Source organism: Homalodisca vitripennis, chromosome 3, assembly GCF_021130785.1.
Source record: "Homalodisca vitripennis isolate AUS2020 chromosome 3, UT_GWSS_2.1, whole genome shotgun sequence".
Lineage (NCBI taxonomy): Eukaryota > Metazoa > Arthropoda > Insecta > Hemiptera > Cicadellidae > Homalodisca > Homalodisca vitripennis.
In genome coordinates this window covers 118,717,915-118,745,080 of record NC_060209.1, presented here as the reverse complement: position 1 = coordinate 118,745,080, position 27,166 = coordinate 118,717,915, and the positions used below count along the sequence as shown (strand labels likewise).

The following is a 27,166-nucleotide window of genomic DNA, read 5'->3' as shown; positions in this document are numbered from 1 at the left end:
AAATGGGCAGGGAGTGGATACAAGAGCAGGAAAGCAGACATGGACCCAGACTCGGCCCTAATCCGAGAGGTACTCCAACCAACCGAGGTGGTTGGTGATGCAGATTTCAAGCAAGTTTTTTGAAAAAATTGAAAACAATAAAGAAAAAAACTGCTGTGTGTGTAGTGCTGCCAGTACAAAGGCGGGTGGTAAGAGGAAAAAGTCTACGTACCAGTGTACAAAGTGCAAGAAGGGATTGCACACTAAGTGCTTCCCATTTCACTCGTGCTAAATTTGCTAACATGGATTCTTTTGTAAATATGACATGAATGATTGTAAATAGCCTAAGAAAATATTCTAAGAACTATTTTTAAGTTGAAAAGAATAATAAAGCAGTTTTAGAGTTGAATAAGACAATAACTTGGTGAAGCAGTTGTTACAGTGTGGTTTTTCAGATTGCCTTTAAATTTTGTGAGTTTGTAATAAGTCATAAAAAAACACTCATAAAAACTATAATTTTTAAAGATATTTACATAATTTCTTTTTTTTAATTTGTTAAAAATAGTATTGAGCTTCAAAATAAAACACTTTAATTTATATTGAATGAAGTTTTACAAAATATAATCTCAAGTCAAACTAAAAAAAAAAAAAAATTTATATAAAAGGTAAGTACATATTTTGTTTCAAAAATATTATAAGTTCCTGAATTGTAACTTTTAGATATTGTATTAAATACTACATTTATTGAGGAAAAAAAAAACAAAGCATTATTTAGCTTTCAATGACTATAAAATAGCAAAAGCTATGAATTTTTATGTGAAACATTGCAAAATGTCCAAAAATTGGCCTGGCAGTTTGGGTACATGCCCATGATGAACAGCCTGGCAGGTTAGGCGCATGTAGGTAACAAAATTGTCTGGCAGTAAAAGGGTTAAACTATCTGTACTATCATATCTACATCTTTAAAAATAATGGATTAGTAGGTAATTCTGATACCTTAGATTTAATGCAGTCACCGTCAGCTGTGTTGGACTGAGGAGGAGAGAAGGAATCTGCTGCATCATATTCTTTCACTTTACTGACTTGATCATCTCCTCTGTCATGCCATAACAAAACATAATAAAATATCATAAACACAAAACTTTTGTTTAAAAAAAATAATAAAAACAAAATCTAAATAATAAAATGTTGTTGATAAGTTTACTTTTATTTACACTACAAAGGGCTTGCAACAGGTATAATAAATCTTATTTCGCAGTGATCGCTTCCTCATGGATCTCGATAGGAGGCGGCCCCTACTCCTTAACCTTACTTATCCTGAATATCCTGTCACTCCGGAAGCAGCGCAAAGGTTCTTACACGACTAAGTGCAATTTATAAGCTTCTTGTCCTAAGAGAACAAAAAAAATGTGTAGATAATCACAGTGTGTATATATAGACTGACCACTGTCAGGATTCCCAAAGTTTTTAAAGATTCTCTGCAACTCTCTGTTGGTGTGAGATGTGCAAGTGTTCTGATAGCTTTCTTTTGCAGGATTAAAATTCTGTCCAAGGTTTGCTTGGTTGTACCGCCCCATATTGACAATCCGTATCTGATGTGAGATTCCACAAGTGCATAGTAAGCTGTTTTTGCTATATCTAGCCCTCCTACCCACATCAGTCTTCTTACCACAAAAATGCTTGATCCTATCCTCTTACTTAGGTTATTAGTGTGGTTAGTCCAGGATAGATCTGATTCTATAGTGATTCCCAGTAGTTTGGTTTCACTTTCAACCCGGAAATAAAAAAAGCTGAAAGAAGACGCTTTATGATCGAAATTGGTTTTCATTGATACATTTTCTTGATCGGAGCACAAGGTAAACTCCATAATAATAATACTGTAAATATCTTAGACAGAAAATTAATTTTAACAGACCATATAAATTAATTGTACCGAATAACTTATCAACATCTAGCAAAAACCACAAAAGATAGAGGCAGGTAATATGATAAATACCTTCATAACGCCTCCAAGAAGCTCACGAAGGAACGACTATCAATTATCTCAGGAATTTTTAGAATGTGATAGAAAAAGAATACGTGAATAAGTACTGTTTTTCAACAGGAAATTGCATGCGAAGCCACGGGCAACTGCTAGCATATATATATATATATTAAATTAGCTGACTCTTCTTTCTATTAGAAAAGCTTGACATTGTGGATAGGACAAGAAATTCTTTTCCAATTTTACCACTCGAATTTAGGGGTAAGAAGTCCTCTCAAACACGTAACATGGGGCCGATAACTTAATTCCTCAGTTTTGCCAGCAGCTTCTTCCTCATCAGCACTAGGGATTAGTAAATATGGACCAATTGGCAGACCAAATTTTGTCCTTGTAATTGACAACCAGATCAACCAGTTTGAAAGATAACCCATATTTTTATAACAAATCCTTAATTTGTAGCTTTTCTTTGGTCTTATTCTATTCACCTCACAGTAGAGTTGAAAAAATACAGTTTCATATTGGGATTTTTCTTTTTATTGATATGTGTTAATGCAAAACGTTTCCCTGATTTGTAGGGCATTGGTAGAGTTTAGTTGGACAGGTCCCTGCAGTAAACCTGTCATGAACTGAAAGGGATTGTGGAACAAACGGAGCGATGGAAGTGGGAGGAGCAGAGGCATTTTCATCTCATTCTGGGCTTATTCATGTCTTCCATTTTATTTCTACTAAATGTAAGAAAAACCATTATAGGATTTGTAATTTTCTTTAAATTAAAATTAATATTTTTTTCTGATTTTTGTTTAGTTATCTTATTCTTCAAACATTATTTCCATTTCAATTTCAATTATTTTCTACATACAGTTAAGATATCTTGTCACACAGTCTATTCTGCATAGATTTCCCTTCAGTCTCTCTCTATTTTCAAATAAATCTGATATTTTGACTATAGTTTTTAGCTTTTCCTTTTTCTGTTAATTACTTTCACCAAGAGGTTATTTTCAACCAGACTATTTTCTTAATCTACTAATGGATTCTTGACCATTTTTAGAAGAGTGTAAGAACTCTGAATTATTTAGTGAAGAGATGTGTTGAAGTCCCATTAATGTGCGGCTTTGATCATTTAGTGCCATTCGAAGTCCATGTTTGGGTTTCTTAAGTTAGGTTTCATAAGAAACTTGTTTGTAACGTCACGTCCTTTAATCGCACAAAACCACATTAGTAGATACAGGATTCTATTTAGGTTTTTATAATTTGGGAAGATTAGTTTCAATTGCTTTACAATGTAAAAACAATACTATTCAGTGTTTTAATCAGGTTTTAATATAACGTAATGTCCTTTAATCGCACAAAACCACATTAGTAGATACAGGATTCTATTTAGGTTTTTATAATTTGGGAAGATTAGTTTCAATTGCTTTACAATGTAAAAACAATACTATTCAGTGTTTTAATCAAGTTTTAATATAACGTCATGTCCTTTAATCGCACAAAACCACATTAGTACATACAGGATTCTATTTAGGTTTTTATAATTTGGGAAGATTAGTTTCAATTGCTTTACAATGTAAAAACAATACTATTCAGTGTTTTAATCAAGTTTTAATATAACGTCATGTCCTTTAATCGCACAAAACCACATTAGTACATACAGGATTCTATTTAGGTTTTTATAATTTGGGAAGATTAGTTTCAATTGCTTTACAATGTAAAAACAATACTATTCAGTGTTTTAATCAAGTTTTAATATAACGTAATGTCCTTTAATCGCACAAAACCACATTAGTAGATACAGGATTCTATTTAGGTTTTTATAATTTGGGAAGATTAGTTTCAATTGCTTTACAATGTAAAAACAATACTATTCAGTGTTTTAATCAAGTTTTAATATAACGTCATGTCCTTTAATCGCACAAAACCACATTAGTAGATACAGGATTCTATTTAGGTTTTTATAATTTGGGAAGATTAGTTAGTCAATTGCTTTACAATGTAAAAACAATACTATTCAGTGTTTTAATCAAGTTTTAATATAACGTCATGTCCTTTAATCGCACAAAACCACATTAGTACATACAGGATTCTATTTAGGTTTTTATAATTTGGGAAGATTAGTTTCAATTGCTTTACAATGTAAAAACAATACTATTCAGTGTTTTAATCAAGTTTTAATATAACGTCATGTCCTTTAATCGCACAAAACCACATTAGTAGATACAGGATTCTATTTAGGTTTTTATAATTTGGGAAGATTAGTTTCAATTGCTTTACAATGTAAAAACAATACTATTCAGTGTTTTAATCAGGTTTTAATATAACGTAATGTCCTTTAATCGCACAAAACCACATTAGTAGATACAGGATTCTATTTAGGTTTTTATAATTTGGGAAGATTAGTTTCAATTGCTTTACAATGTAAAAACAATACTATTCAGTGTTTTAATCAAGTTTTAATATAACGTCATGTCCTTTAATCGCACAAAACCACATTAGTACATACAGGATTCTATTTAGGTTTTTATAATTTGGGAAGATTAGTTTCAATTGCTTTACAATGTAAAAACAATACTATTCAGTGTTTTAATCAAGTTTTAATATAACGTCATGTCCTTTAATCGCACAAAACCACATTAGTACATACAGGATTCTATTTAGGTTTTTATAATTTGGGAAGATTAGTTTCAATTGCTTTACAATGTAAAAACAATACTATTCAGTGTTTTAATCAAGTTTTAATATAACGTCATGTCCTTTAATCGCACAAAACCACATTAGTACATACAGGATTCTATTTAGGTTTTTATAATTTGGGAAGATTAGTTTCAATTGCTTTACAATGTAAAAACAATACTATTCAGTGTTTTAATCAAGTTTTAATATAACGTCATGTCCTTTAATCGCACAAAACCACATTAGTAGATACAGGATTCTATTTAGGTTTTTATAATTTGGGAAGATTAGTTTCAATTGCTTTACAATGTAAAAAACAATACTATTCAGTGTTTTAATCAGGTTTTAATATAACGTCATGTCCTTTAATCGCACAAAACCACATTAGTAGATACAGGATTCTATTTAGGTTTTTATAATTTGGGAAGATTAGTTTCAATTGCTTTACAATGTAAAAACAATACTATTCAGTGTTTTAATCAGGTTTTAATATAACGTCACGTCCTTTAATCGCACAAAACCACATTAGTAGATACAGGATTCTATTTAGGTTTTTATAATTTGGGAAGATTAGTTTCAATTGCTTTACAATGTAAAAACAATACTATTCAGTGTTTTAATCAGGTTTTAAAAATGGTCAGTCCAATAATGGAAGTTGTGCTTTTATCATTTCCTGGCTAATTGTCAAATTACAACTTAAAATGGATCACTCCACTTCAATATGAGATTATCAATTAGTTAAGCACCTCACATTGACATTGTTTATCTTGAAGCATTTTCTTTGAAATTCTTATTAGTTACTGTAAGTAAATCAACTTCAGTAGCTTGCAATAAGTATACTTCAAAGATAACTTTCATTATGACTAAAAGCCAAGTTTAAAATTTTACATGTATATATTGTTCAATATAATCTAAACATGAGTGAAATCTAACCTGCTCTCCTCGTGCTGACCTCTGGCTTTACTGAAGGCTAAGTAAAACCTGGAGATCGTATGTACAAGAGCAATCTTTTGCTGAGTTGTAGCTCTCAACATAAGAGCATGAAGACAGTCCACGAGTTTAAGCACAACAGCACGGCGTGCAGAAACATGTCCTGGGAATAGCTGTCGGGTGGAGGAGAGCAAACGCAGTGCAGGTCCACATACACGAGATAGGATCACCTCCTGAGGAGAGCGAGAATATAATAACATGTATTACATCAACATCTAATTATTTTTAGGGTATATAAATCAGTATGTTAATTCAGAGTTTTGAAAAACTCTAAATTACAAATTAAATAAATAAATGTTTAGCATAAAAGCCTATCATTTCCTCTTAATCAGGTGAAAATAATTTATTGCATTGATGTGCCAACAACAGCATTGTGTGTAAATCAGCTTTCTTTTATGAAAATTTTTTTCACATTTTATATCAGTTGTTGACGTGCTGAGGTGTCCAGGATGCTCGTCATCTTCAATCTCTATATTAAACAAATTCAGAATATCACACGAAATAAACATATCTTGATGATGTATCTCAGTCTTGTCATGGTGCTCAGTATATATACTTGAAACTCTATTCCACAGTTAATAATTATAATGCTATTATATAAATGCTTCAAAAAATTAAATCTGAAATGTCTATGATAGGATAACTTGGACATTGTTTAGCATATATCTAATGTGAGAAAATAGTAGAAATATTTTGTAAAACACATAAAAAAATATATATATATATTGTCATAATAGTCCTGTCTATTGGAATAATAAAGTATGTTATCATCACATTGTTATTTAAAGGAATTCAGTTAGTTTCAATAGTGTAAGGATTCAAAAATTTGTTGAAATGTAAAACCAGTCTTAGCTTCTTTTAGTAAAAGTCCTTTCAGCTCATACAGCTATTGTAATTGGTCAGTGTCAAATTTGGTGAATACTCGCATGGCTTTTGTCAGTGACCATTTCTCATAGCCTATGTAAATCAACTTTACTATTCCATTATTTCCTCTACAAAGTGCTGCAGTCTTTTGAGAAGCTATTGAACTAAGTCTTTGTAAATTTTAATCGTTTGGCTCAGCTGTTTTATTTCTTAGATCAAATTTAACTGTTACATTTCAGTGAAGTGTCGCTACATGGACAGTCACCATAGTAGCAGTTGTAGTATATTTTATACATTTTACATATTAGCTTTTAGGATTTTAGTGAACAGGAATGGATGAAAAAGAGTTGCTAGATTCAGATGCCATCAGAGATGAGCTAGAAGCATTTTTTTTTATTGACAACTTTGACTCAGAACATGGTAGTGATGTACAATCAAATGTGGGTAAAAAATGTGATGAAATAGTAAGATCCTAAATTGATTTGGAAGAATGTGAAAATATAAACAGTGACGATGAAAAAGTAACAATCAATTAAGAAGAGGAGGATGGTGCTGTAGAACAGCAAGCTGGAAATGCAATAGATGACAGAATTGATTGCAGGTTTCACTAAATTTAATTGGTCAAATGATAGTGGATTTAAACCACCAACTGGGAAACACTTAACTTTAACAATTGGATATTTTAGCTATTTGTAATGAACGAATTACTTTCAAAAATTGTCACATAGACAAACAGATATGCAAGAAAAGAAATCGGAAAATAACCCCTTTGAAAAAAGTTTAATAAGGTGGTTGTGGACCGATGTAACCCTCATTGAAATGAAAGCTTTTTTTGGAGTGCTCATTATTTTGACTATCAGTCTGAAGCAAGTCTTAAATTTCAGATTATTTCTCAACTTACTGGGTTGATTATCAACTATTTTTTAAAGATGTATTGTATGAAGAAAGGTTTCAACAGATATTCTGGAATTTGCATCACAGCCCCCTCCCTCACCAACTGGCCCCTGTGACACGCTCAGGAAAGTGCATAATGTAGTCTTGTATTTCAATTGAAAGTTCAAGGAGTACTTACTATGTAGCAAGTAAAAATATCAGCATTGATGAGAGTACGGTGAGATTTAAGGGAAAAATCCTTTTCAAAGTCTCTAATAACGACAAGTCTACTAAATGGGCCATATAAATTTTTGTCTTGCCTGAATCCAAAACAGGGTACATTTGTGCCTTTGAACCATACTTAGGAAATCAACCACTGACAAAATGGCAAGGCAGGTCCTAGATGTCACTAGTACGGTAGTGGTGCTTAAAGAATCCTATAAAAATATTGAAGGACAGCATGTTTTCTGTGACAGATTTTACACGAATTTAAATTGAGCTAATGCACTACATGGTATGAAAATGCACATAACAAGGACAATAATGAGAATTCAAGCGCGTTTGCCTGAACAAGTTAGGCCAAAAAGAAAACAACAAGAACAATAAGATAGTAGTTTCTAAAATTAACCTCAAGAAAAGTTAAATAAAATCATTTAAGAAAAATAATAAGTATAATCTCTTGCTTTGGAAAGATACTAATGATGATATATCATTAACTACGTTATACAACACCACAAAAATTGTGTGACATGTGATAAACGAAGGTAATGTAAAAAAATAACATAGCCACTTTTGTGCAAATATAACCAGAGTATGAGGGGGGGGGGGGGTTGATGTAACTGGCCAGTAGATTTCACCTTAAGGATTTGGTAGAAAATCTTTGAAGTGGTGATGGAAAGTGTTTTTTTGGTTGCTTGAGTAGCAATTTGTATACGCTTATTTGTTGTACAAAATTAATGTGTAACACAGACAAATAAGACAAAGATGATGCAGAAAACAGCTTAATAAAGAATTTGTTGGAAATGCTAAGAATTTAAAGAAACAAGGTAGGCCTTCAGATCTAAAATGAAGAACAAAGTATTTTTGGAAGAAGTTTACTACAGAACCTGGCAGTGTATTGGGAAGTATTTTAAACAATATCACAGTGTAAAAAATTAAAAACCGTAAGGCTTTTACACTTGTTTTTTCCTATTGCACAATATTTGTTGGTGAATAAATTGTCATTTGATAAACATTCATTTCAATAAAAATTGTATTTCTTGTCAAACATTATTTAAAATGTTAAATGTTATATATATATATATATAGCTATATATATTTAAAATAATGTCTTTTTGTTTTAAACTATGCTCCTGTCTCCATTGCAGTTGAAATTAAACATTTCCGAGCTGGTGAGAGATGGCAGACACAATGGTCACCAAGTAGCTGTAAATGATGGTGAAGCCACTCTCAGTGGTCATACGACCTGAGAGGATAATACCAAAGGCAATTGACACATGTAGTATACAAGTAGGGACACTGATAGTTGGCCTTTCGAGTGCAAAGAGTAAATACTTTATATCAATTATAGATAAGTATAAAAGTAAAGAGCACCTTTATAATATTGTATAAGTATAGTAATCCTCTCCTTATATTAAAATGTATTAATAATTTCACCAAATGTAGTTTGGCCCAATCATAAGTTAGATAAGATAGACAAACCTGAAATAGTTGATGTAAGGTATTGTCTGACAGATGAGGCATACAGTGAGAAAGCAACATCAGGTGTGCCACGACCCCAGCTTCTAAACTGCTAGTCAACTTTTTCCGTGCAAGTGAAATCACATCAGCGGTAGCAGGCAGATACTGCAAAACTATAAATTGTTCCCCATATAAACCTGAAATATAATATCCAAATTAGCAGAAAGCACCTGTTTTAGCCCTGCTGGACGGGTTTTATTCAGAAAAGGCTGTCAATACTTGGTTGCTTAAAATGCTATGTGGAAAATAAAAGTAAATCTGATCATGGCAAGTACAGATACAACATTGTATAATGAATGATTGTGAAACACACAGCACTAAAAAACATAACTCAGTGTAAGGAGCACATACAATACTGTATAATTCAATGAATAAATACAAAATACTACATTTTCAGGTTAAGTACATCTTTACAAAGTAATCAGAAATTTATATTTGTATTAAAAATCACACTTTACAATATATATAAAAAACCAATGGAATGAATCTACTGCATGGCTATGAAGAAAAACGTTTAAGCAATTTAAAGAAAATTTATTTACTGTAAAGATGGCAAATATTTTTGACAGCTTATCGAGTTAGAGAGCACAATGTTCCATATAGTGTCCTAGGATTTTGTATTTCCATATCAGCTGTTCTACAGTGATGTAAATAGTAATTACAAGTTGTTAGCTAATTTTTATTATAGATGGTAAAATAGAATTAAAATTTGTCATTAAAATTTATCTTAAACTATCATTCTACACCACATCAAATTCATAATTTAAATATATACTTATATCTAAACAGACTCGTTTGATCCAGAAATAGTAGAACAAATTAATCATACCTTGTAATAGAATACAAGAACATGATCCCACGTACCGACTGAAGATTTACATTAACTATTTGAGGGCCATGAGCCGATGAGATGATTTTCAAATATTTATTACTCTGTTACAAAATGTTGACATATGGTATCCCATACTGCACAAACCTATCCAACGTGTATATGTCCATGATATCCTGTGGACAAACAGTGGAATCCACATGACATGCATATCATATCCAAATGCCCCATTCTGTATATCCACTATCTATATACTGTGGCTTTCAGTGGATATTCTAGGTACATTCAATAAATCTACCAGATGTACACTGAATGTACATTACATTATCCATGGCAGTTTAAAATGTCCGTCAGATTTGTAGTGTATATTCAGTGAATTTTGCATGAATATTTAGAATATCCACCAGATATCCATTCAATGTACATTTACACATACTTTTACATTCACCAGATATATACTGTATATGCATTAGATTTTCCATAATTATACATTTATTGCAATAAAATAATTACCATTTATAAATTTAATACTGAATCTCCACCCTCCGATTTTTGATATTACATCCTTAAAATATGCTCAAAATATATTGGTAATGATACTAATGGAAAGAGAAATGTACAATTTACTGAAATAATAAACTTTCTTATCATTATCGTGTTTTGTTACAAATCTATATGTTTTGTAATCTCTGAGCTATTTCTTACATTCAAACGTACTGCACCAGCTGCAATGAATCAGCTAGTTCGGTGGTGGGCAAAAGGGGACAGTTGTCCCTCCCTTCCCCCCCCCCCCCGCCACCCAATATTCTTATTTATATTTGCACACAAGTGGCTTTGTTACTTCTTTTATCACACGTCTCACAATTTTTGTGGTGTTGTCGTATAATGTAGTTAACAATATATCATCAGTACATTTATTATTAGAAACTATTTTATATGGTGTTTCTAGGAGATAATTTTAATTAACATATTAGTACACAATATACAATTTAAAAGAATAAGAATGTGAAATTCAAAGTAAACAAAAGAACTCAGAACCTTTGTTTGGTATTGAGTACTGATAGTGGTCAAGAAGAATAATGAATGCCCAACTACAGTTTAGCCACCACGAGTTAAGTAGCCCTGGTAGAAATGTTGGTCTAGTCTGACTGGATAACCTTTTTCTCTACTTGTGCGCTCTTTAGTTAAACCTCTTTGGTTTGTACTTCCCTTAGTGAATTCAAAACCCTATTATATACGCACAAAATGAATAGTTACAATTGTTTCTAAGGAGTGTGAGTGGAAGCGATGCAAGCGCGTGGGATACAGAAAATATTTCCCACAACTTCCTCCCCTTGCTCCTCAGACGTTGGGGACAAGCTCTTGGTGGCCAAACTTTAAGTAGTTGTCCTAGTCACAGATAGTGTTGGCCCAAGCTGATGTTTGACTACATCTGATGTGGCCGCATTAGTTGCTCCTGTCTATCAGGCAACTTAATCAGATGTGGCACACTAGGTTATGGTCTGGCTTACAACTTGAAATTAATAAATTAATAAAGCGTTTAGAGAGGATTTTTTTAATCTATGTACAATAGCACACCAAAGATGAAGTAAAAACCAATTTCTACATTTCATTAGTTCATTACTTCAGTATTCTTAACCTTGAAACCTAGGTAAAGGATATAAATATTTACACTTCTTTTTAAGAGTTATATTTCACATTAAAAGAAACAGAAACCTATCTACTTACACATAATCACTTAGGTCATATGAATTTTTTCAAAATTATAGTAAAGGTTTCAAAATAATATTCACTCTTCTTTTTATGAGTATGAGTATAACAATAACATAAAATAAATTCAAACATACAATTCACAATTTCATACAAATTCACACCTTCCCTTTTAAAAATACAAGTTCTTGAACTTTTTGGCTTTAAGCCTGGTTCTCCTATTTTTTATTAAAAGGCCAGGTTTTGAAAACATTCTCTCACAGGGAACAAATGTACCAACTATAGCGAATTGCTGTTTTGTGATTTTGGCAAGATAAGGATAGTGATGGTTGTTATCTTTCCACCATTTCAACGGGTCTTCTGTCCTTGATATTACATTTTCTTAAGTATATCTGCAATATTATTTGGGGGGATTAGTTTGGGGGTGTTAAAATGTTAAAATAGAGACACCTAGCAAGTGACAACTCAATTAATTTAAAGGTATTATATAAGGAAGAGGAATTGCACTTGAGGTCTCTAAATGTTGATCAAATTTGGAGGATGATTAAAGTTTGAATTGTTTTATATAACCCCCACATTTTAAGTTATGTAAACTTATTGTAAGCCAGATAAAACATTTACTCACTAGTTATTTTGAGATCTTACGACATCAAATCATAAAACAAGTTATTACAAGAATCAACAAATATCAACAACAATGAATAACATAATATTTATTAGGTTTTTTGTTTGACCGAAGTCCAGTAGGATGTCCTGTGAATACCAATGGCTGGTTTTGCCATGTTATCTCTTATTGATTACCAGTTAATATGTGAGACACATTTAGTCCTCTTCGACACAGTAACTGGATTGGGGAGTAAAACACTTGCATACATCAAAATCTTCTCACTTGACATATAAACATCCCCCAAATTAAATCACTCCATCTCTATTCATCAGAAAGTTAGTAAGGGAGAAGGAGACTTAAGGCACCCGGGATTATACATATGATAATAAAATAAATATAAGGCAAAATCCGAGGTGAAAAATACACTCCGTCACTGAGGGGAATTTAACAACCAGATCTAGAATTAATCAAACACTTTTTTCAAGTTTAATTGATACTCAAACATTTTGGTAAATCTTGACCTATCCTCGTCTTGGCTTAGCACTCTCTACTAGATGTACTCGTACTACTGACCTACAATAGACGTTAGACACTGGAGTACACTGGTCGCACTATCATCCCCCTGGAGCTGAGACTGGTGGACCTGACTGCAGCCTTGGCCTGCGTAACACAGACTCAGCATGCGGAGTAGGTTACGGCTGAGGTGTGTAGCCGTCAGTACGGGGCCTAGTCGGTGAGCCAACCACTGCATGCTGGCTACTCCCACCTCAGACACCTCCAACAGATATGTCTTGGGGTACATAAGCTATACTACTCCTCGCAGATACTGTGCTCTATTTATCAAGTCTAAACATATTTTACCACACAATTGACACAGCCTTCATTCTCCATGTATTACACAATATTCCAAAAAAAGCCTCTCTCTTACTTATAGCCTCATGTCACTAATGCTTAGAACTTCACCAACAAATTGATGGAGAACTTTCGATATTTAAAATTATGCCTCATATCATTAAGATTACTATAATTTAACTTCCATAAGTACATTTCTTAATATCACTAATTTCTTGAGAATTTGGTTTTTGTTATTTACTAATATTTTTTGTAGATAATTAGTTGGATGGAATGATTTTTAGCACTAAAACTATATTTTGTTATTTGTTTAATTTAATGTAGAAAAATATATGATTGCTAAAAAAATTATATATGTTAATAGTTTTTCCTACAATAATTTGTACATCTCCTTAGAGTGAACACTTCAAAAAACATATCTTGTATAAATTACCTGTATCAACCTAAATATTCACTGGTAAATCATTAATTAAAACCAGTAATGAAAAGTCTCAAAGAAGAGACTTGTGCTACATCTATTGATTATTTCAATACCAATTTCAACAAGCATTATTTGACAAAATGATACCCTGTGGCTACAAAGTAGATAAAGAATACAGATAATCCGTAACTGTAATGTAAAGGTAATCCATGGTTTAAGTGACACCTTCATCGCAAGATTGGAGTCATGTTTTCTGAAACATTACAACATAATGTTTATATAATGAAAGGGTGGAATTAACAAAATTAAAAAAAAAACTATCGTAGTTTTGTAAATAATATTTAGCTTGCAGTTCTTATTCCTCATGTTTATGTTTGTGCATCACTGTAAGTCTGCTGTGTGTCTGTCCATGTATGTCTCCTGCTCGGAGATAGAGAAACGGATGATCAATAAGATATATAGTATATAGTAAGATATATAAACATGTCTTATATAAGAATATACACGTTTGTATTATTAAATCGTTTTACCATGGGTAAGGATGGTTGGAAGTGTTTAAATCACCACTCCTACACGACAAATTTGCTTTAATGATAAAAAACCAAGCCATTTGGCATGTAATATTCTTAGTTACAAATAACATAGGAATCCATGTTCAATTCAAAATCAAGACTAAAATTTTTTGTATCGGAATTGGAATAACATTTTATTTTTATCTGCCCATCTCTAATAATAATAATTTAAAAACTAAATAAAAGTAATCTAAAACTAATGTACTATTTTTGAAAATTATAACTTTTTAATGTAAGTTGAATCTTAAGCTCAAGTTATTAAAGTATTTACCTGTAGCATAATTAAATACCATACAGAATATGTGTTTTAAAGATTAGACAGCCACAAGACCTACCTTGTTGTACTCTGTTACAGGTTTCTTTGGTTCTTCATTGTCAGTGCTCCAAGTCTCCATGTCCTGCTCCACCAGACTCCCCTTCACCTCCCGAGTCAACTCGTGTGTCGGAGTGTCTCTTTGCGACTCTGTGTCTTCTGTATCATCTGTCTGTAGGTCTAGTAGGAGTGAGGCAATCTGTTCAGTTTGGTTCAGTTCGCCAACATTGTCATCCGTCTCCAAAACAAATACTTCTACAAAATAATCACAAATTGCAAACCTGTTGGGAAAAATTTTTTTCACATAAAAGGAAAATTTGAAATAATGATCACAAAATGTTTGAATTGTATAACATTTTGTAAGTGGGTAAATACCAAATAAATAAATATATATATATATATATATATATATATATATATATATATATATATTTATTTGTATATATTGTATTATTATTATTATATATATATATATATATATATATATATTTATATAAGGTATCAACAATAGAATAGACACCCTATTTGTAATTCAAACGTGTGAGCTGAATTTTACTCAAATTGGACACTATTTAAAGTTACATTACAAACATTACGTCTCACAGAATATATATATGAATATGTGATATATGTACATGAAGTTTAGTTATTATTGACTGAGTTACCGATTATTTTGCCATCTAATATGTTATTAAAACAGAAAAAGATAGGGGGAAAAGGCTCAGAGTAGTTTTTGCTACAGGAGATCTATTTTTGGATCTTTACTCTTCCTCATTTAGATCAATTACTTGCTCTTGGTTGAAACGTTGAATAGTTTGTGGTTCTATAAACAAAGAAATACAGTGAACGAATAGTACAGTTTTATATTTAGTATAAGCTAAATGTAGTAGTGAAGAACAATGTATTTTGTATGCCATAAAGCTATTATTATTGTATGCAAATATTTGTATATTATTACACTTTATTAGACAAGTTCCTCTCACCAGGCTCTAGTTCCGTATCTGTCTCTAACACGTCAGCATCTGATTTCCCCTCGACAACTGGAGTTTTTTCTGAATCTGCAGAAGAATCTTCATCAAGAGGTGAGAGAACACTTGGACATTCAGTGGCTTCTTCTACATCACTACTATAAACACAACATATACAGCCTATATGAAACTCACAAGTAACATATATTTGATTCAGATCCAGATACAGTTTAACAGTATGTATAGACAAACTAATTCTACACTACAAGAAACAACAAATTTCATTTCTGTTTATATTGTTTACAAATAGAAAAAAGTTACAAAGTTATAAAGTTAAAGAGTTACAAAGAGAGAAAAAACTGGCCTAATGTTTGCAGTAATGAATGTCTGCAGTCGTAGGTGGTTGGTCAATAAATGCAGACATATTGTGACCTGTATTCTGTAGTTCAGTTTTAATAATTAGTGTTGTGTTTAGTTTTTTATTAAGTACATGTTTTTAGAGTTAGTGAAGTTGATACACAACATGGCGGTTGTGATTCCTGACTTACGTGTGTCACAACGCCCTGGTACAGTTTTATTTATTTTAACCTAGTTTGTAATTATGTCTTTTAGGTTAGTTATTTACCTGAAGAAGAGATCAGATTGCAGATCTCGAAACGTAGTTTTACTGATTTTTTATATCATTGAGCGATGGCAAATGTCCGGAATTCCCTTCACAATCCTTCTATCGTCAAAAACAAACTTCAAACAAAGCATAAGATTCTATTGATTAACCTATTCACTTATTTTGATGGAGCTTATCCACGGTTCATGACATGAGCCCCACCATGATACCTGATAGGACACTTCTACACCTGTAATAATTCGCAGACTGATAACTGCACAAATCATACAATGCTTTGTTGCTATGGTTTGTTTTCTGTATAGAACAATATTTTTGCTTTATCAGTTAACTAACCTGATATAAATAACAAATAACAGATTATTTACTCGATATGCTTCATGTATGTTGTTAGTGTCGGTAAATTAGCTGGTTATAGGTTACGCAACAGTGAAATAGATAACTTCCTGAAGGATTCTAATTATTTTTATAAGAAATTTAGTTTTGAGAGTGATAAATCAGAAGAGGAATAACAAATGAAAAGATTGAAAACTTTGATCATTATGAATCAGAAGAGGAGTGGCCAATTCCTGACATAGGCCAATAACTGTTGATGTAATCAGATGAATTTATGATGCATGTTGATTCACATTTGTTAATAATTTATTAGATTATTGATCTATTATACATTGACAATGAAAGATAAACTTATGAAGAACACTGTTACCGAATTTGAATGAAAAGCATTAATTTACTAATAAGTTTAAGGTGACTTTACATAAACATTAATAATAGGTAAAATTAATGGAACTTCAGGGGCCTACCGGATGCTAAAACTTTAGTGGTTAAATTAGATGACAAAATAGCATACATATCATTATACAATTTTGAATTAAAATAAAAACTAAATGGTAATTTTGGATATGTAGAGACCAAATCAATCAAAATGTCCTTTACCATTTATATTGTTTAGTTAACATCTGTTAACTAAAGACGGCCCTTTTTACTTTCAAACATTAAGTAATCACACGCTTCCAGAATTCTTTACTGAATTTTTAAAACATTCATATATCTACTTACTCTGATTGTTCATTAGCAGTGACAGGCAACGTCACATCAACATCATGGTAGCCTCCCACAGCCTCCACGAGAGGAGTGATGAAGTGATCTAGAAACACTCGCAGGCGGAACCGCACGATCAGGCGCAACAGAAAGCTTCTGTGGTATAGCTTGATCCGTTTTTTGAGTTGGCGCGGAGAGCCAAGTGAGTGATCACAATCGTACAGATGCACAAGGGGCTCCAGCAGTACTTTGGCACTAGCTGTGGGACCCAGCAACCTGTTCCAAAAATGACATCCAATGTATAGTTCATATTTTTTAAACGAAAGTAATGTAACAGGTCAAATTACGACATTTGAATATTCGCGGGGAATTGGCAGACTGTGACGTCAATGAATCGGCAGACTGTGACATCAGTGAATCACATGTTGTCGGAATTGAGATTTATTTAATAACGAAGACATTTATTGAACTTTATACGGGAAAAGATTTGATTAATTAAAATGAAGTAAACATAACCAAAATTCGTGTTTTACAAAAACATTAAATAGAATTACGCAGAAGAGCCAATTGTGGTATGAATGACTTGTAAATTTATGACGTCATAAAGCACATGTTACTAAAAATTTAAATAAAAAGCTTTGAAAAATTAATAAAAAGAAAATAGAAATACTTAAATTGATTAATTATAGTAAACGTGATAAATTACGACAATTATAAGAAAGAATTAAATTAAATTTATTCGTGAAGACGCTGATTTGAACGAGAGAAGTGATGAGTGTTGTTTTGAATCAGTATCCGTCGTATTATACGGAGATTCGTTCTTCTACCATCAGACTCGAAGCAAGGAGGTTGTGTTAGTTCTCCTGGGAAAGTAATGATCTGTTGTATAGTATATTGAAATTTAATCAAGGATGGGATATTGTTTAGACTTTTAAAATTATCAAAGCACTGCAAGGTGAGTGAGTTTATAATATTGTTGAGAGTGTGACATTTAATAAACTAATCTCGTGGTCACTTGCTTTAACTTTCTTTAAATATCCCTTTTACAAAAAGTGTGGAGTGATGTTAAATTTTGTAATTATTACTTAATATATTTTGGAACCCTGACATACATACAGACTTGTCTCTGGTGATAACACCAGAGACATTCAAATCTAATAATTTTTGAGTAATACGAGGAAATACAGCTAGCATTGGGCAAGATGGCGACCGATACTATGATGAACAACATGGTATAACAACGTGCCACTGGTGACAAGGCGCGTACAACTACATGGTGAGTGAATAATTCTAAAGAACTGACTTTCAGCAAATTATCGTAACCAACGTGGGAGTGACACATAGCAAATTGGTGTTATAACCTGGGACTCTCATCAAATTTACACTCGCATCAAATTTGACCTACATCAATAGGCGCAGCAACGAGGGGTCCTCATCAAAATTGACATCTCATCAAATTTGGCTTACATCAGTAACATTATCTCTTAGTTCACATGTTTTAATATAACTCTACTGAATACTCCACCGAATTCCCTCTTCTACCATAGAAACGATTTGTAAATGGGCTGTTTTAAGTAAAAATGGGTAGATCCTGGAAAAACTGTTGTCTGGATTTTTTTAATCTATAGAACATCTTATCAGATTATTAAATTAAATTGGCTCATTCTCATGCACAAGGTTGCTATGTGAGAACAAATACAAAGATAATTGTTTGCAGTAAATGTATTTAAAATAATATCTTTATTGTTGTAAATTATGTACTATTATCACGTTTGTAAATTTTTTGTATGTTATGATTTGATTAAAATCAGATGCTAAATTATAGATGTGGATAGTGAACCATGTTCTGATTTACAAGCTTTCATATTTGATCATGTTATCAGTTAACTCATTTATGTATATACTCTCCTTAAGTTACTTAGACAAATTACACTTACTATATGCCTAGATATCTCACGACCAGTTCATTAACACATAACTATGTGGCAAGGATTGAATCAATGCAAATGTTGAGTTTAGCTCCGTTGCACCTTCCGCTAAGTGCAGAGTGACTGCAATAAAATAAATTTTTTAGCATTCTGTAAAAGCACCTAAAATAATTTAACAAAATTAAGTACTTTTATTTGTAATCTATACATACAATCTCTATATATAAACTTTACGTTACTCATTTAAAACACTTATTCAGACATTCTAATCATGCATGAACTTGCTCCCTGTCCTCAAACGAGTAGTCTTTGCAGGAAGATATTCCTAATTGATGTATATGTATTTTGTAATATATAACATACTCTTTAAAGTAATATATGATTTGGAATCTTACTTGGAAATGGGGTCAAAGAGGTACCACGCCGCAGAGACTGCAGTATCAGGGTCTGTCATCAACTGCAGTATATAACTGAGAACAAGTTCCACTGAGAACTGAGACATGTCTACAAGCTGCTGTAGATACTTGGCCACTGACTGAACCTGTACAAGGATCTAGGATGTAATTACCACTATTAAACATAAAGATAATTCTCAAACATTAAATGTCCTTTATTAACACAAAACATTTGTAGTAATGTTTACATTTTGAGTCTTCTACAGATGTGGAATTGAAAAGCTGATACTTCACTACAAGAAGTTCCTAAATTGAATTGAACCCAAATAAAGTTACACCAAATAAGAAATTCTCAATAAATAAGTATTTTAATTGTTAAATAATCTATATATTTAGTTCTGTAATTGAACGGTCACCAGGAAATTTCTAAAAAAAAGATAGCTTTATGAGATTTATTTTAAAGCTTGAGTACCAAAGACAGTGGGAAAATACCAGATATGACCAAAATTACTGAGGCTCCACCCCAATGGTCTCTAAAGTTGAATAAATCTCCATAATAAATGCATTGGTAAATAAACAGTCTGAATTTTAGTCCCATGTTCAAAGGAAACTTTGCATCATTACAGTGATTTTATTAATAATCTGTTTTGAATATACCACCTGGTGTGAAGAAAAGCTGATGAAAATATGGTGTCTATTACTGTTTATTAATTTCAGTGTTCTGTTTAGCACGTTGACAACGATGTGTACCCCATTGGGTACACGCGATCTTTCACAAGGTCAGTTACACAATGGGTTTTCGTAAAATGTGTTGTGCGTCCGATGATGGGGTACATGTAGCTATGCATATCCTTATTGTGTTTTTATTGTTTTCCTGTCTTAGTGGTTTGTTAAATTTGGTGTTGCCCTTAAATAAATATCTCACACTATTGTAACCCATCGGACACACGATAGTTTAATTTTTTAGGTAAATAAATTCTTAGGTACACCTTGGGGTTCACGGAGAAACATTGAAAAAACATTTCAAAATAATTTTTTTGTGCAAAATTGCAAAGCCTACATACTTTCCTCGCTATACTTAAACATTTAAGGTAAAATAAACTATTACGGGTTTTTACTATTATCATTGGAAAATTTGACAGCATATAAAAAGTCCGGCAATTAGTCATTGTCATAAACCGAATAACCAATGAATTGAAATGTATGGACCGCATGCTCATGTAAGAGTATTTAGAAACAGTGTGCAGCAGAAAGATATTAAGATGTGTTTTGTTTAATTGAAAACTTTCAAATGTATTGTAAGGGAAGAGAGCGAGCCCGTGGAAGAGTAGTTAGGAAAACAGCAGAGAGAATGGTTAAAGACAATTTACAACTGAGGTGAACACGAAGATGAGCATTACAACAATTTTAAGTGCCCTCTGATTAATGAAATCTATTAGTCATTCAGAATAGTGATGGTAGCCTCGATCAAAGCTATAGTGCACTTCATCGAGTGAGTGAGAGGGCACTTTAACTCTTGTTGCAACAATAGACTGGCATGGATGGCTACCTGAACTCAGAACAAACCCACAAAACACACATATGCAGTAACAAAAAGGATTATTTTCATAATAAAGAACATCAGAGACACCTAGACTACAGAATATAGTGCAATCTAGGTTAAGAGGCGTTCTCATTGTCTCATCATCAGGTCCATAATTGAGTGTACTTCCACACCTAACCCAGCCATGGTGAGAACGCAACATTTGCAGATTTGGTTAGGTCAAATAAAGGTTCCAATATTACTAATTTAAAAACATTTCAGTTGAAATTGTCAGGTGTACATAAAGTTTTTAAAATATCACAGGGCTCCATCATATTACATCATACTAGCTATTGCTGGGTAGGCTGCCAACATTATTCTATTTAATTTGTAAAGTTGCGAGTAACAATTAATTAGTCTTATTCATAAATTTAATTGCTTAACTATCATGATAGTTCCGGTTCACACGATTATGTGTTAAAAAAACAAGATATTTTGGCCTTGCTATGGCAATCAGACTTAAATAAAAATTTTAGAAACTGAAAGATGTCAGAAAATTAATTTTCCATCCAAATATATGACCTAAGAATGTATGCAATTACATCATATTTGAAAAAGTTGATCTTCAGATATTTTATTCCAGCAGTAAAGTTTACTAATAATAATTCATTGATATTTAATCATTTAAACCAAAATGAGAAACATATTTTTGGGGATTTTTATGTACACTTTATACTACAGTAAAAATAGAGAGGTATTTAATTTACCTTCCATTCACTGAGTTGTTGTATGGAAGAATTAAGTATCTCCTCACTGTCAGGATGTGTTTCCCTCAGCCTATACAGTACATTGACTGCCTGACAGTGCTCATGTAACGATGTCACCAGACTGTACAGTGTAGTGAAGTATGGTGGGAGTGGTAGCAGAGGGGAAGAGAGAGCAGGTTGTAGCAGCTGGTGAGCGGAGGGAGGAGGAGTCCCCAAGCTCGTTATAGGAGCTTCACTTCCTGAATCTGCAAAATCAAAATTTAATACTAATTTTTCACATTATGCACTTGTAAACTCAGTTTATGGATACAAATATTAAGGTGTATCAACTTTAAAAAATTAAAACTAAACTGTCGTAGGTTTATAAAATATTAATTTATAAAACAAAAGAATATGTGGCATTGCTACTGACCATCCAACAGAAGGGTAACAAGAGACCGGACATAACGAGGCAGTGAGTCACGATTAGCTGAGAGCATCTTGCGACAGATTGACAAACGCTCAGCAAACACAAGAGTAGAGCCAGACAGTCGCAACTTGTTGGAGAGGAACATCTCGACTATCAGACATCCTAAGACCTGTAACAAATCAGTTGACAAGTTATTAATATCTTTTAATGAATTACAACATTTTTTTTTAGTTGATGCCCATTTTAAAATAGGGTTAAAATTATTAGGGCCAATTTTTAGTGTTAAGTTTGTTTAAATAAAGTCACACAGTCTAATATCACTTACTTTTTTAAAGACAATAAAAATAGATTATTGAGAGTGCACTTGTAATCAGCAAAGAGAACATTCGGTTTGATGACAGGGATTACAGATGTGACTCGATCACAGTGGTTAACCCTCCGGCTGGCAACGTCGTAAATTACGACTCATTTTTTCCCGCCGTGAACTGGCAGAGTCGTAATATACGACTTATTAAACATCGTCTACTAATTACGTCATAATTCCGATAATTAGCGCTCGAATCGCATAAAAGTTATATCACTTTAATCACAAGATCCCAAGCCTTCTAATAATGTATTCACTTTTATATATATATATATGAATATTTGTTATTTTACTGGCCGCTAAAAGCTCCCGACTACTTCCGCGTGACGCGACTTGGCAACTGTTAGTGCTTGTATATAGTCTTGTTTTTTTTCAATTGTAATTTCATTTGTAAATAAAAGTATTTATAACTATGTATTTTCTTTTTGTGCATAAGTAAGTGAACATTATGCATATTTTAGATTTTTAAATAAAATTAATTTTGAGTTTTTTTTAATGGCTTAATATAAAAAAGTGTTTTTTGAAAAAAAAAGTTTTGAGTTCTGACCATCAAACATCCACCATTACTTAGGCAAGTCAAATTATAATTATGTTTATATTGTACAACATATTCTGCAGAGTAATTTGATGTGTAACACTTTTGTGTTTTCTCCAATAATTAACTGTACAGGATAAAAAATTAAAAACTCTGCCCGAAGCTTCAAAACAGGGTGCCAGTCAAGGCTCAAATGCGCGCCAGCCGGAGGGTTAACCCCTGTAATGTAATGATGTTATTTACCTTTAGCCGCATTAATTCCTAGTCTCTGAAGACTTCTTATTTGTCAAGTTGTAGGTGTCACAATTCCAGATTCTTTATTTGTCTTTTAACATTCATAATGTAATTGGCATGGTTAAATAAGACCTTAATTGATACTAATAAAAATAAATATCACAAACATAAATATTATTAGATAAAAGTCGAAATAATATTAAAACAAATAACAGTAATAATTATTAAACTTAGGAATAAGTAATAAAACTAATCAACAATAAAATAACAACTAATGTATCTATAAATCAAAGATTTGGTAATAACAGTAAGGTGAAATATTACTGTTATTACCGTTTCATTACTGTTACTTAAATGTTACTTATTTAAACATATTTACTATCGAACTATTTTATACTATCATATTACCAGCTTCACTTTTCAGTTACTGATCTACGGAACAAAATATTTAATCTTTCAGCCAAGTATTTATAACATTTTTGAACTTAACCAAAATGACCAACCATGTTTTTAGGAAATTTATTAAAGAAATTATTTTTATACAAATATGACTTTTCTTGGTTTTTTTCTAGTCGAACATTTACAGGATCTGACATACCGTCTAGTTGCATAACTACGGACATCCTGCCTTAGCTGATACACACTTAGGTTTTCTTTTGGTCTTACTAGAGAGCAACAAATGACACTAGGGAGAGTAATAATATATAATTCTTTAAAAATAGGATAACAAAATAATGTCTGTTGCTAAATCTAAAACAGTCTTGTTTTGAGGCCTCTGTTGCCATATTAATATAATACCTGTTTAGCCACACTACTATTAATCCATAAAACAATTCATACATTATATGAGGGTGAAAGAACGCATAATCAGCTGTCATATCTAGACTTACACAGAACTTCAATTTTCTTAATAAATATATCTCTACCTAAATTTTTACAAATAATATTTTGCATGTGGAAATCCCAACTCAGTCTACTTTCTAAATGTATTCCTAACAGCTTAACAGATATAAAACTATTATATCTAGGAAGAAACAAATATGCTCGGTTTTATCATCATTTATCCATTACCTTTGAACCATTCCTTAGCTTGTTTTACTGCTCCACTCTGATCTGACAATATAAGGTCCATATTTTCATTAGTGTTCAAAAGAGTGGTGTCACAGGCATAGAGTACTTATCAAAAAGCATTTTATGAGCAAAACTATGTACTGCCATCCAAGAGAAGGGTAACAAGAGACCTGACATAATGAACAAAAACTCCTAATGTTTTCTCACATTAGGAATGCATTCAACAACTTCTTCAAAATACCTTTGAACTCTGATTTCTGCACAGCCCAATCTAGTTTAATTACTCCTAACCATTATCAACAAAACTGGGATCAATGGTCTGCACATATTCTAATCCTTATAACAATGCTTAGCATAAGCAACTTCTTTGACATAAACTATTTAATATGTATTGCATCTGTTTTCATTTCCACTTTAGTCTGAAATAATTCTTAGATACCTTAATGCTTAAAATGTTTCTAGGATATGAAAGTAGAAGCAACTTATATGTCTCACTATCACTTGACATTCAAGAATCGCACTATAATTAAAATTTATCATTTATACGTATTGATATTAAAAACATCTTGTGAGTTTCCCTCTCACTACCTTATGACTGTGATCATATGTTTTCTTTGATAAACATTCTTTTCCAGATGACCTGTTTCTATCATTGTGATATTTCGAGTCAATGAATTTGCACTTATTTTCCTTGTAAAGTGTTTACATAACAGCAACCTCTTGAGAAAGCCAAACAGACCATGGGATCCCCCTATACCCCGTTGAACATACCAGAAAACTGCACCCTATGAACCAACAGCACTTTACTAATAGGATGAAATTTTCTTCCAATGAGAATCGAAAACTAACTAGGAATAGCTAATATATATATTATTAGGATTATTTCAGAAGAGTTGTTTTAGTTTCGCACAAGTTTTAGTTTTTGATCACATCTTAGCCAAATCACATTTGTCTGATGTGATCCAATTATGGAATGGCATGGATTATATACAGTACATTTGTTGCAAAATAGTACCTTGATATTATCAAAATGTTTATTATTGTTTCTATTTCAAAGTGATTTACTACATAAAAGACAAGTGACAAAGTGACCTGCATCTCCTGTTGACGCCTGGCTGCCACCACTTGTTTACACTGAGCTGCCTGGCTGAGCTGGTCCCCCGCGGCTGGTAGGGTAGTGTCAGCATGTGGCCCTGTGAATGTGTGTAAAGTTTCCACAGCTGTTAGCAGGGCCACAGGGTTGTAGTCATGAGGGAGACTTATAGTCCCTTGCTTGTCACCAGGAGACGAACCACTTGTCTATGAGAAAGAGCAACTGTATGATAAAATTGGGAAAAGTGTTTACATTCATCAAAAGTTTAAGAATAAAACTAAAATAAACATAAAAATTGATAAGGTAAAATAAAAGGTTTCTCAAAAGTTTAGAGTCCTCAAATCATCCCGACCTTAAATCTTTATTTAAAACAACTGAAAATGGAATAATACCACACTTGATTTGATTATATATTACAATAACAGCATATACATAATAGAAAAAAATATATCACTTGTCAAAAGGAAAAAAACTAATTATTTTTTACATTCTTGAGAAAAATACTTCATAGGTTATACTAATTAACATAAATGAGATAGGCTGCATCTTGTGAAGTGTAAATGGCACACAAATTTGAAATTTGAGACAAATGCTGAATTCTCTAGAAGAATTGTACTTGTATTCAGTTTTTAAATATTTGCTCCAAAAACAGTTTTATTTTTTTAACAAATTACTGATTAAATCTAGACTTGGCTATTCTGTTGTTATATATTATACTATCAGATTGTACATTTTAAGGAACAAATACACAGACAGCGATGCTACATGATGTGATGTGACACAAAATGTTCAAATACAGTTAAAATAGAATGAAATACACAGATGGTGTCATGTTGCAATGTGCTAAGTGTATTTTATTTCATATGTTAACATCTGATGATAGTTTCACATCGCTTTGCATCATGTTACGTTGCTGTCTGTGTATTTGTACCCTTACCAATCCCCAGGATATTATGGTAAAATATCTACTATCAAAAATTCTGATTGTGCCAAATCTTGACTATAAACATGATTTGTGAAGGGAAGTTGCTCTGTACTCATTGTTTTTGTAGCATCTGTCAATACAAAAAAATAAATAAAGGATTTGCATATTAAGTAGTGATTTTTGTATATTAGTTTGTGGGTTTTAGAACTTTTATATATTTTATTTACATAATTTTCATTTATGTATTTGACTTGCCTTAAAATATTTAATTTATAGCATTTTAACTGTTTTTGTAAACTTTGTTATAGTTTGTGTGTTGTAATGTAAGTTAGTTAGTTGATAAGTAGTTATTAGGCATAAATCATTTGACGCAAGTTATTCTGACCATTTGAAGAACAGTTATGTAATGAGAAACGCTTAACAAATAAAGGCATTTTTATTTATTTATTTAGAAAGGTACATCCGCTCAACGATTCTTCCTAGACTGCCTGCTCTTATCGCTTATATTTTCCTTGCTGCCACAATTATGATTAGAATACCTGTGTTTGGTAACAAAGAGACCAAATATTGAGGTATCTAGCCATTTGTCCTAAACTACTATCTTCTTTAAAGTAGGTGGTTCCTTAGCATAAACTTTGGCTGTCTGAATGAAGTATTTATTTGAATATAGCTTTGGGGATTTTGAACCAAGGTAACATAAAATGTAATAGTAGTTGCATTATTGAATTGAATTACAAGATGATCAACTTGTGTAAGTAATAAGCACAATTTCTAATTTTTTCCACAATAATTCCAATTTTTCTTATTTTACATTCATATAGTTGAAAATGTAAAAAGAAAGAAAGCAAATTAAATCAAACAGTTTAGATATATTTCTCAATAAAACAGAAT

General features: G+C 32.0%; 1 protein-coding gene across 6 annotated transcripts in view; it reads right to left on the bottom strand.

Moving 5' to 3' along the window:
* LOC124357407 (WD repeat-containing protein 81) overlaps positions 1-27,166 on the bottom strand; it is a 98,727-nt gene that overhangs the window by 25,880 nt on the left and 45,681 nt on the right. For 5 of the 6 annotated variants that reach the window (XM_046809178.1, XM_046809175.1, XM_046809174.1 and 2 more), the window contains exons 13-23: positions 25,350-25,556; positions 22,057-22,222; positions 21,645-21,889; positions 19,356-19,501; positions 17,051-17,308; positions 15,385-15,527; positions 14,424-14,656; positions 12,817-13,033; positions 9,059-9,234; positions 5,564-5,793; positions 976-1,075 (exon numbers count right to left, since the gene is read on the bottom strand). In XM_046809178.1, coding sequence (XP_046665134.1) covers positions 976-1,075; positions 5,564-5,793; positions 9,059-9,234; positions 12,817-13,033; positions 14,424-14,656; positions 15,385-15,527; positions 17,051-17,308; positions 19,356-19,501; positions 21,645-21,889; positions 22,057-22,222; positions 25,350-25,556 — 2,121 coding nt within the window. The remainder of the gene's footprint in view (positions 1-975; positions 1,076-5,563; positions 5,794-9,058; positions 9,235-12,816; positions 13,034-14,423; positions 14,657-15,384; positions 15,528-17,050; positions 17,309-19,355; positions 19,502-21,644; positions 21,890-22,056; positions 22,223-25,349; positions 25,557-27,166) is intronic. The other variant, XM_046809179.1, reaches the window with a different exon arrangement.